This window comes from Dendropsophus ebraccatus, chromosome 12 (assembly GCF_027789765.1).
Source record: "Dendropsophus ebraccatus isolate aDenEbr1 chromosome 12, aDenEbr1.pat, whole genome shotgun sequence".
Taxonomy (NCBI): Eukaryota; Metazoa; Chordata; class Amphibia; order Anura; family Hylidae; genus Dendropsophus; species Dendropsophus ebraccatus.
Window position 1 is genome coordinate 87402302 of NC_091465.1, and position 18952 is coordinate 87421253.

At 50.7% G+C, this 18952-nt stretch overlaps 1 protein-coding gene across 1 annotated transcript in view; it reads left to right on the forward strand.

Moving 5' to 3' along the window:
* The first annotated feature begins 530 nt into the window (after positions 1 to 530).
* The window catches only part of LOC138768846 (protein-arginine deiminase type-1-like), a 30918-nt gene continuing 12496 nt past the window's right edge, over positions 531 to 18952 (forward strand). Inside the window, exons 1-9 of the mRNA XM_069946811.1 lie at positions 531 to 899; positions 8830 to 9010; positions 10356 to 10434; positions 10923 to 10984; positions 11064 to 11181; positions 11267 to 11392; positions 11466 to 11629; positions 15415 to 15506; positions 16053 to 16164. Coding sequence (XP_069802912.1) covers positions 808 to 899; positions 8830 to 9010; positions 10356 to 10434; positions 10923 to 10984; positions 11064 to 11181; positions 11267 to 11392; positions 11466 to 11629; positions 15415 to 15506; positions 16053 to 16164 — 1026 coding nt within the window. The 5' untranslated portion in view covers positions 531 to 807. The remainder of the gene's footprint in view (positions 900 to 8829; positions 9011 to 10355; positions 10435 to 10922; positions 10985 to 11063; positions 11182 to 11266; positions 11393 to 11465; positions 11630 to 15414; positions 15507 to 16052; positions 16165 to 18952) is intronic.

Here is an 18952-nt window from a genome sequence, read left to right on the forward strand (position 1 = left end):
GGCGTCAGTGCTGATGATGGGGGTAGTAGTCACCACATTGTAGGTGTCAGTGCTGATTATGGGGGTAGTAGTCACCACTGTGTAGTTGGGTGATGGGGGTAGTAGTCACCACAGTGTAGGTGTCAGTGCTGATGATGGGGGTAGTAGTCACCACAGTGTGTCAGTGCTGATGATGGAGGTAGTAGTCACCACAGTGTAGGTGGATGATGCGGGCAGTAGTCACCACAGTGTATGTGGATGATGGGGGTAGTAGTTGTGGTTACAGTACTGAGAGGGTGATAACTCCTGCACACAAGTCTCTGAATTTATTCACCTGAACAAGAAATAGTTAAGTCGCTTAAGTTTCCGCCCTGAACCTGCGCTCAGGAGACTGTTAACCCCGTGATGTCTGAGCGGCTCAGTGACTGCTCCTGATTCCCAGCCCGGTAACATCTGTGTGAGGTCAGTCAGGAGCTGGTAAAGCCGCAGTCATGTTGTTGTTGTTATTAACCCTTTATGATCTGTCACTATGGCTCCAGTATACAGCGTATACACTTCTATAGGAAGGCATAGTGATGGTTCCCGGCTCCTGATTGGCTGGCTCTACACCTCGGCCGTCCTGTTCCCTGCGCTCGCCTCCTGCACGCCCCTCTCTTTTATATACGTGTATATATATTTATTAGTTGTGTAGAGAAGCCGCAGATCTGGCAGGATGATGAGTAATATCTGGAGGCGCCGGTGTATTAGAAGCCGATGACTGACGCCTGACAACTACTCCACCAGTGACCCCTGACCTGCTGAGGTGAAGCCGCCACTCGAGCTGAGACCATGTCTAAGGCCCGCTCCATCCCCGTCTCCTACCTGCGGCCCTCCTACGACGTCTGTGTGGTCGGGGTGGAGACCACCATCGACATTTACAGGTAAACTTCACACTTTGTTTCATTTCTACAGAATTTTGGATCTTTTTTTTCTTTGTCGGTTTTATTTATAAATCTTGCCACGGCGCGCAGAGGGTTAACTCCGGATTTGGCAGACGACTACTCCAGCATTGTGAGCTTTGGTCTTAAAGGGGAAGTCCTATATTTCTCTCTGGTGTTGGTTAATGTCACAAGAAAGAGAAAATACAGGTGTTCTCTAGAGCGGTCGGGGCATGCTGGGAGTTGTAGTAGAGCCATAGCTGGGTGCCAGGGCATGCTGGGAGTTGTAGTAGAGCCATAGCTGGGTTCCAGGGCATGCTGGGAGTTGTAGTAGAGCCATAGCTGGGTGTCAGGGCATGCTGGGAGTTGTAGTAGAGCCATAGCTGGGTGTCAGGGCATGCTGGGGGTTGTAGTAGAGCCTTAGCTGGGTGTCAGGGCATGCTGGGAGTTGTAGTAGAGCTATAGGTGATAGCTGGATGTCAGGGCATGCTGGGAGTTGTAGTGGAACCATAGCTGGGTGTCAGGGCATGCTGGGAGTTGTAGTAGAGCCATAGCTGGGTGTCAGGGCATGGTGGGAGTTGTAGTAGAGCTAAAGCTGATAGCCGGGTGTCAGGGCATGCTGGGAGTTGTAGTAGAGCCATAGCTGGGTGTCAGGGCATGGTGGGAGTTGCAGTAGAGCCATAGCCGGGTGTCAGGGCATGCTGGGAGTTGTAGTAGAGCCATAGCCGGGTGTCAGGGCATGCTGGGAGTTGTAGTCGAGCCATACCCGGGTGTCAGGGCATGCTGGGAGTTGTAGTAGAGCCATAGCCGGGTGTCAGGGCATGCTGGGAGTTGTAGTCGAGCCATAGCCGGGTGTCAGGGCATGCTGGGAGTTGTAGTAGAGCCATAGCCGGGTGTCAGGGCATGCTGGGAGTTGTAGTAGAGCCATAGCTGGGTGTCAGGCCATGCTGGGAGTTGTAGTCAAACCATAGCCGGGTGTTAGGGCATGCTGGGAGTTGTAGTAGAGCCATAGCCGGGTGTCAGGCCATGCTGGGAGTTGTAGTAGAGCCATAGCCGGGTGTTAGGGCATGCTGGGAGTTGTAGTGGTTTGGGGTGGAAGAGTCGGAGAGAAGCTGTAGTCGTCTTTGGATTAATGAGTGGATACGATTGTAGCGATCCCTCAGCTGTGAGAAGCGAGAGGTCTGGATGGGAAGATTTCCCGTCACTGACGGCCGTTGACGCTGAGGAAATCAGCCACAAGAAAGAGAAACTATGAGAACTTTTTATTGCAAAGATTCTTAGCGATATAATTTTTAACATAAAACCGTAGAGCCCGATCCTTATCCTTAAATCCTCTGTGCTGATCCCTCTAAAGCTTATGGGCTTAGTGAGGGAATTCCCCCGCTCCGGGCATCACCTTGGCACAAATCACCGCTCAGGTTCAGCTCTGTGGATTAGACCGAGATCTGACCGCCATGGTGTACGGTACCGGGTCATACACCCAACAACATATATACCGGGTGATGGGACCCCAGCCACAGCTATACACCTCGGGGAGTGAGTGGTCCGGGGCAGGGGGAGTGAGAGGGCAGGGGGATGAGCGGTCCAGGGTAGGGGGAGTGAGAGGTCCAGGGGACTGAGGGGGCAGGGGAAGTAAGGGGGAGGAAAAGTGAGGGGTCCGGGGCAGGGGGGTGGAGGGGTCTGGGGGACTGAGGGGTCCAGTGTAGGAGGAGTGAGGGGGAGGGGAAGAGAGGGTGTGGGGGACTGAGGGTCCTGGGGCAGGGAGATCCATCACTGCACCGTACATGGCTCATACGGGGCCCCTCAGCTATAGGGCCCTGTAGTTTTTGTCTTGCCCTTCCCTATGTTGGACACTAGGACTGTAGAATGGGCTGTGACCCATAGAGCTGACAATCTAAAGACCAGTAACAAGCATCTCCAGCATCACATCTACCACTGAATGGATCGGCCCCCCACAGCTCCGGGGGTCATTGTGTGGCCTCTATAGGTGTGTGTGTGTGTGGGGGGGGGGGGTTGGGGGATTGCTGGGTGGGACCGCCCTGCCGCCATCTTTACTCCTGCACTAACCTCAGCTACGTCTCAGGGTTTCCTGGAAATGTCTCTCTGGTATTTGGAGGGATAAACCTGTCAGGCGGAGGGCGGACGATGGCGGATTACTGCGGGGGTGAGAGGAGTCAGATCCGGGCCCTGGAGCCTGAGGGCCCCAAAGGGGGGTGTAGATTGTATATTATAAAAAGACACATAGGGCCAGAAGCCCCCCCCCCCCCCCCCCCCCCGTATCTACAATCCTCTTCCCTCCCTACTTTTAGCACCTTTGAATTGTATAGATTGTATATTGGGGCCCGGAACCTCTATGGGCATCTGTTAGGGGCCCCAGCGCAGGCTCCTGGCCGCCATGGCGTGGACAATTGGATTTTCTGGATACCACTGGAACAGACCCCCCCGCATGGATTCAGGTTGGGGGGTTTGTTGTATTGGGAGGAGTGGGGCGGCGCAGTGACCCCGGGCGCACACCTCCTCCCCCCGTATCCGTCCGTCACCGCTCAGGTGTCTGAAGATTTGTTGGACAGGATGAGTCAGAGAGCGCGGAGATTATAAGATTATTATAATAACTCTGACATCAGTCCCTGACAATGTGACGGGTGTACCTGGGCAGAGAGCACTGCTGACATACTCTGTGCTGCTGGGGCCCCATATAACTCTGTCTACCACCTCCATACACCATCAGCACGCTCTTCCTGACATACTCTGTGCTGCTGGGGCACCATATAACTCCCAGTCTACCACCTCCATACACCATCAGCATGCTCCTCCTGACATACTCTGTGCTGCTGGGGCACCATATAACTCTGTCTACCACCTCCATACACCATCAGCACGCTCCTCCTGACATACTCTGTGCTGCTCATCAAAGCACTGGTAATTATTACGGTATTATTAGCGCACACGAGTCAATCTGAAACATTGCGAGCGACAGCGAAATATATAATATAATTATAATGTTCAAGAGACGATGAATCCAAATGTATAATCAGCTGCTCACAGCTATTCCGTGTCTAAAGACAGCGCACAGTACCACTTCCCCTGCCCCAGATGTAAGGTCAGCGCACAGTACCACTTCTGTCCCAGATGTACGGTCAGCGCACAGTACCACTTCTGTCCCAGATGTACGATCAGCACACAGTACTACTTCTGTCCCAGATGTACGGTCAGCGCACAGTACCACTTCCCCTGCTCCGGATGTACGGTCAGCGCACAGTACCACTTCCCCTGCCCCGGATGTACGGTCAGCGCACAGTACCACTTCCCCTGCCCCAGATGTAAGGTCAGCGCACAGTACCACTTCCCCTGCCCCGGATATACAGTCAGCGCACAGTACCACTTCCCCTGCCCCGGATGTAAGGTCAGCGCACAGTACCACTTCCCCTGCCCCGGATGTACAGTCAGCGCACAGTACCACTTCCCCTGCCCCAGATGTAAGGTCAGCGCACAGTACCACTTCCCCTGCCCCGGATGTACAGTCAGCGCACAGTACCACTTCCCCTGCCCTCGATGTAAGGTCAGCGCACAGTACCACTTCCCCTGCCCCGGATGTAAGGTCAGCGCACAGTACCACTTCCCCTGCCCCGGATGTAAGGTCAGCGCACAGTACCACTTCCCCTGCCCCGGATGTAAGGTCAGCGCACAGTACCACTTCCCCTGCCCCGGATGTAAGGTCAGCGCACAGTACCACTTCCCCTGCCCCAGATGTAAGGTCAGCGCACAGTACCACTTCCCCTGCCCCAGATGTAAGGTCAGCGCACAGTACCACTTCCCCTGCCCCGGATGTACGGTCAGCGCACAGTACCACTTTCCCTGCCCCGGATGTACGGTCAGCGCACAGTACCACTTCCCCTGCCCCGGATGTAAGGTCAGCGCACAGTACCACTTCCCCTGCCCCGGATGTACGGTCAGCGCACAGTACCACTTCCCCTGCCCCGGATGTAAGGTCAGCGCACAGTACCACTTCCCCTGCCCCGGATGTAAGTTCAGCGCACAGTACCACTTCCCCTGCCCCGGATGTAAGGTCAGCGCACAGTACCACTTCCCCTGCCCCGGATGTAAGGTCAGCGCACAGTACCACTTCCCCTGCCCCGGATGTACGGTCAGCGCACAGTACCACTTCCCCTGCCCCGGATGTACGGTCAGCGCACAGTACCACTTCCCCTGCCCCGGATGTACGGTCAGCGCACAGTACCACTTCCCCTGCCCCGGATGTACAGTCAGCGCACAGTACCACTTCCCCTGCCCCGGATGTACAGTCAGCGCACAGTACCACTTCCCCTGCCCCGGATGTATGGTCATGTATGGTACGGTTTATGAGGAGTTTTATAGGGCCGGACCTGCTGGTGGATGTGATGGTTTTATAGGTGACGGGTGGTGACACCCTGCAGTGGGCGGGGCACATGTCACATGTCATCCACACTTTACAATCTATAACAAGAATAAATATAGCTATAAAGTGCCTATAAAGCCCCTGCAAAGAGACAGGAAACCCTGTGCATGCCTGACCGGCAGCCTCAGCTCAGAACATACAGAACAGACCTGAGAGGGCAAATGGGGCATTAGGGCGGCTGCACCAACCCCTGCCCCCAGCAGTATAACACACCCATCAGGGACAGCGAGAGCTACCGTATCTAAGCACAGAATGTGCGCTACTCATACTGTCTGCTGAGCTGCTGTATCTAAGCCCATCATGTGTGATACTGTCTGCTGAGCTGCTGTATCTAAGCCCATCATGTGTGATACTGTCTGCTGAGCGGCTGTATCTAATCCTATAATGTGATACTGCAGTGTCCCAGAACAGGCCCTCTTTTCCTCACACTTTTAATATAACCAGTCCTGTTCTGGAAAGCTATGGTCCACCTCAAACTGTGTGTATTGTGTCACCCCTCTCAGTGTTCAGGTCTGCTATTCCATTCATTTCTTGTATGTATATTCAGGTATCAGTGCCTAAAGGTATTTTGTCGCCCCCCAGTGTACAAGTGTGGTACTTCTCATGTATATTTCACTGTATATGCCTAATGGTTTGATGATGCAATGGCTGGATGTCACGTGACTGCCCCTGCTTCCAGGGTAGCTCCAATGGCCATCGAGCTTTGGCTGGGGAATACCATGTGACTTCCTGTCCTACCTCAGTCTTGTCTTCCACCTTCAGGGGGACAAGGGTGTGTTCTCTCTCCCCTGTTTGAAGAGAGAGGCCTGTGTGTGCTCTGCTGCTCCAGTTCCACAAGAAGTGTTTCTGGCTGTGTTCTATTCTCAAGATTCTCATCTATTCTCCAGATCTGGGTGCCGTTCTTCAGTCATTCCTCTCATCATCTTCTCTAATCATCAGCAGCAAGTATTCATCTCAGTCTCATTCCACCCAGCATCTCATCCTCAGTATCACTACTACTCCCATCATTCAGCACACTACTCTCACAGCCTATTGCAGCATCACCCATTACTCTGCCTTATCCAAGTCCGCCTTATTCCCGGTTGCATCCGGAGAGACTGTTGCTACTAGTTACCACCGTTACAATAAATATAAAACTACCGTTGTTTCTGAACCTCGGCATTGGTGTGATCATTGGTGCCCTGACTAAGGACAACGAGGAATCGCATGCCCAGTATTCCCGCATGGTCAGGAGCCCGGCTTCCAGCTGTATCACCCTCGTGCCTACACCGTGACCACTACATCCTACAGCTGCCCCGGCTCCTGCCTGTTAGCACCATCTACACTGCGGAGTGGCCCCTAGGGGCCCGGGCATCGCAATACTGTGGTGTACCACTGTTAAAGGGGTACTCCGGGCCAGGGGGTATTTTGGTGGATCGCCGGGGAGGGGGTGGAAATTGAAGCCGGAGGTCACTTACCTCTCCGGTCCCGCCTCGGCCGCTGAATGGCAGAGCTGCCTCGAGATGTCACGTCTCATGCGGCAGCTCTGACCAAAAAGCGGCCGCCGGACGGGAGTACCGGGCAGCGCGATCCGGGCAGCGGCGCTGGAACAGGAGAGGTAAGTGACCTCCGGCTTCAATTTCCACCCCCTCCCCGGCAATCCACTAAAATACCCCCGTCCCGGAGTACCCCTTTAAGTGATGAAGGTAGTATTCTCTAGTTTCACCACTAGATGTCAGTGTTACTTTTAAAGAGTCACTGTCGTTTTTTTTTTTTTTTTGCAGAAATCAATAGTCCAGGCGATTTTAAGAAACTTTGTAATTGGGTTTATTAGCCAAATCTGCCATTATCTGCATGTAAAAAGCCTTTTCCCAGGTCCCCCCCTCCTTCCTCTTTTTCATCCACTCTGAAAAATCTGAAAATTGTGACTTGTTGCAGGAGACGTCCCCTGTCTGCTCTATGGAGAGGGGAGGGGGGAGGGGGAAGGAGGGAGTTAGCCGGCAGTAGAAAGCAGATAACAGAGGATTACAGGCACGGAGCTGGGTGACAGCTGTAATCTGAGCTCAGACAGGTCACTGGTGATGGTCACAGGAGATATCCCGTGAGGGATTTGTAGATTAACTCTTTGTTGTCCTGTTTTGGTCTTTTCTTTAGCTCTCTCCATAGGAGAACAATGAAGACAGGGGGGAGAGCTTCAAACTGCTTTTTCATGATAAAAATGCATTTTTCGGATAATAAACCCAATTACAAAGTTTCTTAAAATCGCCTGGACTATTGATTTCTGCAAAAAAAAAAATCACGACAGTGACACTTTAAACCTTGTTATTTCATGCACAGCTGAAGTTAAGCAAAGAGTTACTGTTACTATTGTACCATGTGGTCTGTGCTGACCTATAGGAGATGCTCTCTCTTCCTCTGCCTATCCCTGCTCTCCATAGTGTCACTGCTCTTACAGTAAAGAATCTATAGACAGCTTCACTAGTAACTGTGACCCCTTTAACACTGCTCACCATGACCGACCACCTCCAGCACTGCTCACCCTGACCGACCACCTCCAGCACTGCTCACCCTGACCGACCACCTACAGCACTGCTCACCCTGACCGACCACCTCCAGCACTGCTCACCCTGACCAACCACCTCTAACACAGCTCACCATGACCAACCACCTCCACCACTGCTCACCCTGACCGACCACCTCCACCACTGCTCACCCTGACCGACCACCTCCAGCACTGCTCACCCTGACCGACCACCTCCAGCACTGCTCACCCTGACCGACCACCTCTAACACAGCTCACCCTGACCGACCACCTCCAGCACTGCTCACCCTGACCGACCACCTCCAGCACTGCTCACCCTGACCGACCACCTCCAGCACTGCTCACCCTGACCGACCACCTCTAACACAGCTTACCCTGACCGACCACCTCTAACACAGCTCACCCTGACCGACCACCCCCACCACTGCTCACCCTGACCGACCACCTCCAGCACTGCTCACCCTGACCGACCACCTCTAACACAGCTTACCCTGACCGACCACCTCTAACACAGCTCACCCTGACCAACCACCTCCACCACTGCTCACCCTGACCGACCACCTCCAGCACTGCTAACCCTGACCGACCACCTCTAACACAGCTTACCCTGACCGACCACCTCCAGCACTGCTTACCCTTACCGACCACCTCTAACACAGCTCACCCTGACCGACCACCTCCACCACTGCTCACCCTGACCGACCACCTCCACCACTGCTCACCCTGACCGACCACCTCCACCACTACTCACCATGACCGACCCTCTTCTAGCACTGCTCACCCTGACCGACCACCTCCAGCACTGCTCACCCTGACCGACCACCTCCATCACTGCTCATCATGACCGACCACCTCCAGCACTGCTCATCATGACCGACCACCTCCAGCACTGCTCACCCTGACCGACCACCTCCAGCACTGCTCTCCATATATCCCTTGTCAGATGTAAATCATACTTTTTTGTATTTGCCTTTGAGGTCGATCCCCAGAAGAGCCGATTCCTTTGACGTCCGGGGAACAAGCTCATTGGAGGTGACCATTGTGTACAACCCCCGAGCCGTGAGCCGCCCCCAGAAGGGAGAGAAGTGGCCTCTAAACAAGGAGATCAGAGTCGTGGTCTCCCCGTTAAAGGCCAGTGCCGAACTCAATGACAGCAAGGTGAGAGGTCCGGGGTGCAATGCTCTGCAGGATGTATCAGGAGGTAGAGAGGACAGAGCGATGTTCTGCAGATCTGTAGGGGGTGTAATAATCTGCAGGATGTATCACTATGTATCAGGAGGTAGAGAGAGCAGAGCGATGTTCTGCAGATCTGTAGGGGGTGTAATAATCTGCAGGATTTATCACTATGTATCTGGAGGTAGAGAGAACAGAGCGATGTTCTGCAGATCTTTAGGAGGCGTAATAATCTGCAGGATGCATCACTATGTATCAGGAGGTATAGAGGACAGAGCGATGTTTTGCAGATCTGTAGGGGGTGTAATGATCTGCAGGATGTATCACTATGTATCAGGAGGTAATGCCTTATTACTCAAAGCGATTATCGGCCATATTCAGACGATAATCGTCTTGTTTAATAGAAGGCAACAATCAGCCAACATGAAGGATGTTCTGCAGATCTGTAGGAGATGTAATAATCTGCAGGATATATCACTATGTATCAGGAGGACAGAGGACAGAGAGATATTATGTAGATCTGTAAAGCGGTCAGGGGTGCAATAATCTGCAGGATATATATGGGGCCTATTCCACGGAGCGATATTCGGCCGATTATCGCTCCGTGGAATAGAGAGAACGATCATCCGATGATCGTGTCATCAGCTGATCGTTCATTTAGGTTCAAACCTAAAATCATCGGTCGCTACCCGCACATCACTACGTGGAATAGCGGGCGCGGAGGGCGACCGACAATTGCACAAACATCATACATTACCTGTCCGGGCGCAGGTCTTCTCCTTCTCCTGGTCCTGGAGCTTCGGAGCGGCCTGTCTGAGCTGACAGGGCGCTCAGCCAATCACTGTCCGGGACCGCCGCGGCCAGTGATTGGCTGAGCATTCTGTAAGTTCAGTCATTCCGCTCCGAAGCTGATGCTGCCGCGCGGGACCGGGAGAGGGAGAAGACCTGCGCCTGGGCAGGTAATGTATGAAACAAGGGCTGCAAGGACATCAGTAACAATGTCCCTGCAGCCCTCAATAAACGATTGTCGGGCCGTGGAATAGGCCCAGTAAACGAGCGCCGATCTAGTGATGTTCTGCAGATCTGTAGAGAGGTCTGGGTGTGATAATCTGCAGGATATATATCACTATGTATCTGTAGAGAGGGCAGAGCAATGTTCTGCAGATCTGTAGAGAGGTCCGGGTGTGATAATCTGCAGGATATATATCACTATGTATCTGTAGAGAGGACACAGCAATGTTCTGCAGATCTGTAGGAGTGTGATAATCTGCAGGATGTATAATTAGTTGATTATTAATCATTGATTTCCTGTATTTTCCATCCCCCGCAGGTTAGGGTTTCCTATTATGCATCACAGGGTAAAGAAGCACTGGGCAGCTCCATGTTATATCTGACCAATGTTGGTGAGTGTGAGGGATGGTCACTATGTGTGATGTTGGGGTGTGATCACTATGTGTGATGTTGGGGTGTGGTCACTATGTGTGATGTTGGGGTGTGATCACTATGGATGATGTTTGGGTGTGATCACTATGTGTGGTGTTGGGGTGTAATCACTATGTGTGATGTTGGGGTGTGATGACTATGGTTGATGTTAGGGTGTGATCACTATGGATGATGTTGGGGTGTGATCACTATGGATGATGTTTGGGTGTGGTCTCTATGTGTGGTGTTGGGGTGTAATCACTATGTGTGATGTTGGGGTGTGGTCACTATGTGTGATGTTGGGGTGTGGTCACTGTGTGATGTTGGGGTGTGATCACTATGTGTAATGTTGGGGTGTGGTCACTATGTGTGATGTTGGGGTGTGGTCACTATGTGTGATGTTACGGAGGGGTGGGGCCTCCTGGTATCATAGTATTACGGTATGACCTCGTTCTCCCGCCGTTCGTCTTCTCAGCTGTCTGCCTGGACGTGGACATCTTTCGGATCGGATCGGTGACACGTGGCGTCCGGGGAAAGGTAACCTGTGTGCCCCCTCCTCCTAGTCACACATACTACACTGCAGAACGCCTCATCATCTTCTGTCATCTCTCTGCAGGAGGTGTGGTCTTGGGGACGCGGAGGGAAGGGCGCCATCTTGCTGGTGAATTGTGACCGCGACCGGAACACTTCCGGTATTACCGACAGAGAGGACACCGGCCCCCCCAATGCTGCCGGTATTGAGAGCGCTCACCGTCCTCACATCCACTGCAGGGGTGTCCGGCCGCTCGCTCTCAGCTCTCATGTCTGTCTCTTCCACAGATGTGAAGGACATGTCTCCCATGATACTGACCGCCGAGGGACCCGACGAGATCTTTGATGACTACAAACTGCTGATGAAGGTCTCGTCCTCCGACGCCAAGAGGCTGCGGGTCTATCAGAAGAGAAGTATGTGTGATGACGGACGCCTCCCAGACCCCCACCCTTGCATGATGCTGATATTTTGGGGTGTTTCTTTTAGGGTACGAGTACATCCAGGTCTTGGGGACGCACATGCATTCCTATGAGGTCAAAAGAAACAACCTGGATGAGATCACCTTCTACGTGGAGGGGCTGGAGTTCCCCGACATTGACTTCTCCGGCCTGGTGTATATAGATCTCCTATTCCAGAGGGGCGATGATGGGGTGAGTGATGGCCAGAGAGGGGCTTCATTCTGAAAGCATTGAGCCCCTATGTGATGGGCTGAATACTAGTACCATATAGCCACCTATACAAATACTGCCAGGCACTGTGCAATAATACTGCCACCATATAGTGTCAAATAGGAATACCACCTCACAATACCCAATAACACTACCACCATATAGCTCCAAATAATAATTCTACGCACAATGTCCAATAATACCGCCACCATACAGTGTGCAGAAAATTACTACCACACAATGCCCATTAATATAACTAACATATAGTAGACACAGTATAAAGAGCATCACACAGTGCCCACTAATACAACTAACATATAGTACACAGTATAAATAGCATCACAGAGTGTCCACTAATACAACTAACATATAGTACACAGTATATAGCATCACAGAGTGTCCACTAATACAACTAACATATAGTACACAGTATATAGCATCACAGAGTGCCCACTAATACAACTAACATATAGTACACAGTATATATAGCATCACAGAGTGTCCACTAACACAACTAACATATAGTACACAGTATATATAGCATCACACAGTGCCCACTAATACAACTAACATATAGTACACAGTATAAAGAGCATCACACAGTGCCCACTAATACAACTAACATATAGTACACAGTATATAGCATCACAGAGTGCCCACTAATACAACTAACATATAGTACACAGTATATATAGCATCACAGAGTGTCCACTAATACAACTAACATATAGTACACAGTATATATAGCATCACAGAGTGCCCACTAATACAACTAACATATAGTACACAGTATATAGCATCAGAGTGTCCACTAATACAACTAACATATAGTACACAGTATATATAGCATCACAGAGTGCCCACTAATACAACTAACATATTGTACACAGTATATATAGCATCACAGAGTGCCCACTAATACAACTAACATATAGTACACAGTATATAGCATCACAGAGTGTCCACTAATACAACTAACATATAGTACACAGTATATATAGCATCACAGAGTGTCCACTAATACAACTAACATATAGTACACAGTATATAGCATCACAGAGTGTCCACTAATACAACTAACATATAGTACACAGTATATAGCATCACAGAGTGCCCACTAATACAACTAACATATAGTACACAGTATATATAGCATCAGAGTGCCCACTAATACAACTAACATATAGTACACAGTATAACAGAGTGTCACAGAGTGCCCATTAACAGTGGCACCATACTAGAATTACAATGCAAACATACACTGCCCATTAATACTACTACTATACAGTGTGCAACAGGGGTGGGCACAGATAGCATGGGGCCCCCCTCCCCCAGTGTTTCCCACTTTTCCCACCTCGGGGGCACCTCTACCAAATGTTCTTCAAAATACAACCCCCTCATTCAGTGACTCCCAGGTGACGTCACTTTCCTCTCCATCTGGCCCGGGCCACCATGATGATTTCTTCCAGCTACAATTCATCTCTTCAGAAGCTGCCGGACAAACATCGCAGGCTCCGCACTGCTCCTTCAGCTTCCTCCCCCTCACAGCAATAATGCCCCCTGTTGTGTACCCCCCCCCCCCCAGTAATATTGCCCCCTGATGTATACAGCCCTCCCAGTAATATTGCCCCCTGATGTATACAGCCCTCCCAGTAATATTGCCCTCTGCTGTATACAGCCCTCCCAGTAATATTGCCCTCTGCTGTATACAGCCCTCCCAGTAATATTGCCCTCTGCTGTATACAGCCCTCCCAGTAATATTGCCCGCTGCTGTATACAGCCCTACCGGTAATATTGCCCTCTGCTGTATACAGCCCTCCCAGTAATATTGCCTGTCTAATAATACTACCATCATATAGTGCACAGTAATAATACCACCACATGATGCCTAATAATACTACCATCATATAGTGCACAGTAATAATACCACCACATGATGCCTAATAATACTACCATCATATAGTGCACAGTAATAATACCACCACATGATGCCTAATAATACTACCATCATATAGTGCACAGTAATCATACCACCGCCATATGTCTAATAATACTACCATCATATAGTGCACAGTAATAATACCACCGCCATATGATGTCTAATAATACTACCATCATATAGTGCACAGTAATAATACCACCACATGATGCCTAATAATACTACCATCATATAGTGCACAGTAATCATACCACCGCCATATGATGTCTAATAATACTACCATCATATAGTGCACAGTAATAATACCACCGCCACATGATGCCTAATAATACTACCATCATATAGTGCACAGTAATAATACCACCACATGATGCCTAATAATACTACCATCATATAGTGCACAGTAATAATACCACCGCCATATGATGTATAATAATACTACCATCATATAGTGCACAGTAATAATACCACCGCCATATGATGTCTAATAATACTACCATCATATAGTGCACAGTAATAATACCACCGCCACATGATGCCTAATAATACTACCATCATATAGTGCACAGTAATAATACCACCACATGATGCCTAATAATACTACCATCATATAGTGCACAGTAATAATACCACCGTCATATGATGCCTAATAATACTACCATCATATAGTGCACAGTAATAATACCACCGCCATATGATGCCTAATAATACTACCATCATATAGTGCACAGTAATAATACTACCACATGATGCCTAATAATACTACCATCATATAGTGCACAGTAATAATACCACCATATGATGTCTAATAATACTACCATCATATAGTGCACAGTAATCATACCACCGCCATATGTCTAATAATACTACCATCATATAGTGCACAGTAATAATACCACCGCCATATGATGTCTAATAATACTACCATCATATAGTGCACAGTAATAATACCACCGCCATATGATGTCTAATAATACTACCATCATATAGTGCACAGTAATAATACCACCGCCATATGATGTCTAATAATACTGCCATCATATAGTGCAAAGTAATAATACCACCGTGATATGATGCCTAATAATACTACCATCATATAGTGCACAGTAATAATACCACCACATGATGCCTAATAATACTACCATCATATAGTGCACAGTAATAATACCACCGTGATATGATGTCTAATAATACTACCATCATATAGTGCACAGTAATAATACCACCACATGATGCCTAATAATACTACCATCATATAGTGCACAGTAATAATACCACCACATGATGCCTAATAATACTACCATCATATAGTGCACAGTAATAATACCGCCGCCATATGATGTCTAATAATACTACCATCATATAGTGCACAGTAAAGATACCACCGCCATATGATGTCTAATAATACTACCATCATATAGTGCACAGTAATAATACCACCGCCATATGATGTCTAATAATACTACCATCATATAGTGCACAGTAATAATACCACCATATGATGTCTAATAATACTACCATCATATAGTGCACAGTAATAATACCACCGTCATATGATGCCTAATAATACTACCATCATATAGTGCACAGTAATAATACCGCCATATGATGTATAATAATACTACCATCATATAGTGCACAGTAATAATACCGCCATATGTATAATAATACTACCATCATATAGTGCACAGTAATAATACCACTACACAATGCTCATTAGTATCCCCAGTGTGTGATTGTCCTCCTAGCCCCGCCCCCTCCACAGATGTCAGGCTCTCTGATTGGTTGTTCTTTATTTGCAGACTGATAAGTTTTTGCCCCCCTTTAGAGTAAGATCTTAACGGAGCAGGTGGTCTTCAGGGTGGCTCCATGGATCATGACGCCAAACACTCAAAAGCCTCTGGAGGTCTATGTCTGCAAGTAAGTGCCCCCCGCTGTGTGCACACGGTAACCACAGGGGGCGCTCTCCTCCTGTTACAGTGTGTCAGTGCAGGTGATAAGCATCGCTCTCGTTCAGTGATAGATGGCGGTGATACTGAGGTCGCGCCCTTCACTGATTTCTCCACAAACCTGATCTGAAGTATAAATAACTACTGAGAGCGAGAGAAGAGGCGCAAAGGGGCGGAGCCTATGTGTCCTGGATTAAGGAGAATCCCGCCCCCACATGGACCTGATATAGAGATATGAGGGAGGGGTCCACAGGCCGGGACCACTGCCAAGTACCACAGGACCCACACCCTTACAGCCCTGTGCTGCTGCTGATACATTGTGCCGAACCCTCAGCTGTGAACAGGACGAGGTCAGGAGGAGCGCCTGGATGTCAGCGTTCACTGACAGCAAGCAGAGATGCAGGAGAATGACAGCACAGTCCATGACGGCCCTGTATGGCAGGCTGGCCGCCATGTGATTGGCTGCACGTAACCCCGCCCACTTCCTCTCACTCCATATTGTTTCCTTTTCTTTCAGTGTAAAAACGAATGCAGAGTTTGTGAAACTTCTGTCAAACTTTGTGGAGAAGACGCGATGCCCCCTGACCATGGTGACGCAGAGCGAGAACCGGGGCGACCAGTGGATACAGGTGAGTTATACCGCCGGGCCCAGGAGCTGACGCTCACACCGCCGGGCCCAGGAGCTGACGCTCATACCGCCGGGCCCAGCAGCTGACACTCATACAGCCGGGCCCAGGAGCTGACGCTTATACCGCCGGGCCCAGGAGCTGACGCTCATACCGCCGGGCCCAGGAGCTGACACTCATACAGCCGGGCCCAGGAGCTGACGCTCACACCGCCGGGCCCAGGAGCTGACTCTCACACCGCCGGGCCCAGGAGCTGACGCTCACACTGCCGGGCCCAGGAGCTGACACTCACACCGCCGGGACCAGGAGCTGACGCTCACACCGCCGGGCCCAGGAGCTGACACTCACACCGCCGGGACCAGGAGCTGACGCTTATACCGCCGGGCCCAGGAGCTGACACTCATACAGCCGGGCCCAGGAGCTGACACTCACACCGCCGGGACCAGGAGCTGACGCTCACACCGCCGGGACCAGGAGCTGACGCTTATACCGCCGGGCCCAGGAGCTGACACTCATACCGCCGGGCCCAGGAGCTGAAGCTCACACCGCCGGGCCCAGGAGCTGATACTCATACCGCCGGGCCCAGGAGCTGACGCACAGACCGCGGGGCCCAGGAGCTGACGCTCATACCGCCGGGCCCAGGAGCTGACGCTCTCACCGCCACACCCAGGAGCTGACGCTCACACCGCCGGGCCCAGGAGCTGACGCTCATACCGCCGGGCCCAGGAGCTGACGCTCACACCGCCGGGCCCAGGAGCTGACGCTCACACCGCCGGGCCCAGGAGCTGACTCTCACACCGCCGGACCCAGGAGCTGACGCTCACACCGCCGGGCCCAGGAGCTGACGCTCACACCGCCGGGCCCAGTAGCTGACGCTCACACCGCCGGGCCCAGGAGCTGACGCTCACACCGCCGGGCCCAGGAGCTGACGCTCATACCGCCGTGCCCAGGAGCTGACGCTCATACCGCCGGGCCCAGGAGCTGACGCTCACACCGCCGGGCCCAGGAGCTGACGCTCACACCGCCGGGCCCAGGAGCTGACGCTCATACCGCCTGGCCCAGGAGCTGACCCTCATACCGCCGGGCCCAGGAGCTGACGCTCATACCGCCGGGCCCAGGAGCTGACTCTCATACAGCCGGGCCCAGGAGCTGACACTCATATCACCGGGTCCAGGAGCTGACAGTCTAATATTGTCTGTTGTCTATATTAGTCTAGAGGTCTGGTCTGAGGTTTGTATTAGTTTTAGGGTCTGTATTAGTTTTGGGGTCTGGTCTGGGGTCTGTATTAGTTTAGGGGTCTGGTCTGGTGTCTGTATTAGTTTAGGGGTCTGGTCTGGTCTGAGGTCTGTATTAGTTTAGGGGTCTGGTCTGGTGTCTGTATTAGTTTAGGGGTCTGGTCTGGTGTCTGTATTAGTTTAGGGGTCTGGTCTGGGGCCTGTATTAGTTTAGGGGTCTGGTCTGGGCTCTAAATTAGTTTAGGGGTCTGGTCTGGGCTCTGTATTAGTTAAGGGGTCTGGTCTGGGCTCTGTATTAGTTTAGGGGATATGGTCTGGGGTCTGGATTAGTTTAGGGGTCTGTATTAGTTTAGGGGTCTGGTCTGGGGTCTGGATTAGTTTAGGGGTCTGGTCTGGTGTCTGTATTAGTTTAGGGGTCTGTATTAGTTTAGGGGTCTGGTCTGGGGTCTGTATTAGCTTAGGGGTCTGTATTAGTTTAGGGGTCTGGGGCCTGTATTAGTTTTGGGGTCTGGTCTGGGGTCTGTATTAGCTTAGGGGTCTGGTCTGGGGTCTGTATTAGTTTAGGGGTCTGGTCTGGTGTCTGTATTAGTTTAGGGGTCTGTATTAGTTTAGGGGTCTGGTCTGGGGTCTGTATTAGTTTAGGGGTCTGTATTAGTTTAGGGGTCTGGGGTCTGTATTAGTTTAGGGGTCTGGTCTGGTGTCTGTATTAGTTTAGGGGTCTGGTCTGGTCTGAGGTCTGTATTAGTTTAGGGGTCTGGTCTGGTGTCTGTATTAGTTTAGGGGTCTGGTCTGGTGTCTGTATTAGTTTAGGGGTCTGGTCTGGGGCCTGTATTAGTTTAGGGGTCTGGTCTGGGCTCTAAATTAGTTTAGGGGTCTGGTCTGGGCTCTGTATTAGTTAAGGGGTCTGGTCTGGGCTCTGTATTAGTTTAGGGGATATGGTCTGGGGTCTGGATTAGTTTAGGGGTCTGTATTAGTTTAGGGGTCTGGTCTGGGGTCTGGATTAATTTAGGGGTCTGGTCTGGTGTCTGTATTAGTTTAGGGGTCTGTATTAGTTTAGGGGTCTGGTCTGGGGTCTGTATTAGCTTAGGGGTCTGTATTAGTTTAGGGGTCTGGGGCCTGTATTAGTTTTGGGGTCTGGTCTGGGGTCTGTATTAGTTTAGGGGTCTGGTCTGGGGTCTGTATTAGTTTAGGGGTCTGGTCTGGTGTCTGTATTAGTTTAGGGGTCTGTATTAGTTTAGGGGTCTGGTCTGGGGTCTGTATTAGTTTAGGGGTCTGTATTAGTTTAGGGGTCTGGGGTCTGTATTAGTTTAGGGGTCTGGTCTGGTGTCTGTATTAGTTTAGGGGTCTGGTCTGGTCTGAGGTCTGTATTAGTTTAGGGGTCTGGTCTGGTGTCTGTATTAGTTTAGGGGTCTGGTCTGGTGTCTGTATTAGTTTAGGGGTCTGGTCTGGGGCCTGTATTAGTTTAGGGGTCTGGTCTGGGCTCTAAATTAGTTTAGGGGTCTGGTCTGGGCTCTGTATTAGTTAAGGGGTCTGGTCTGGGCTCTGTATTAGTTTAG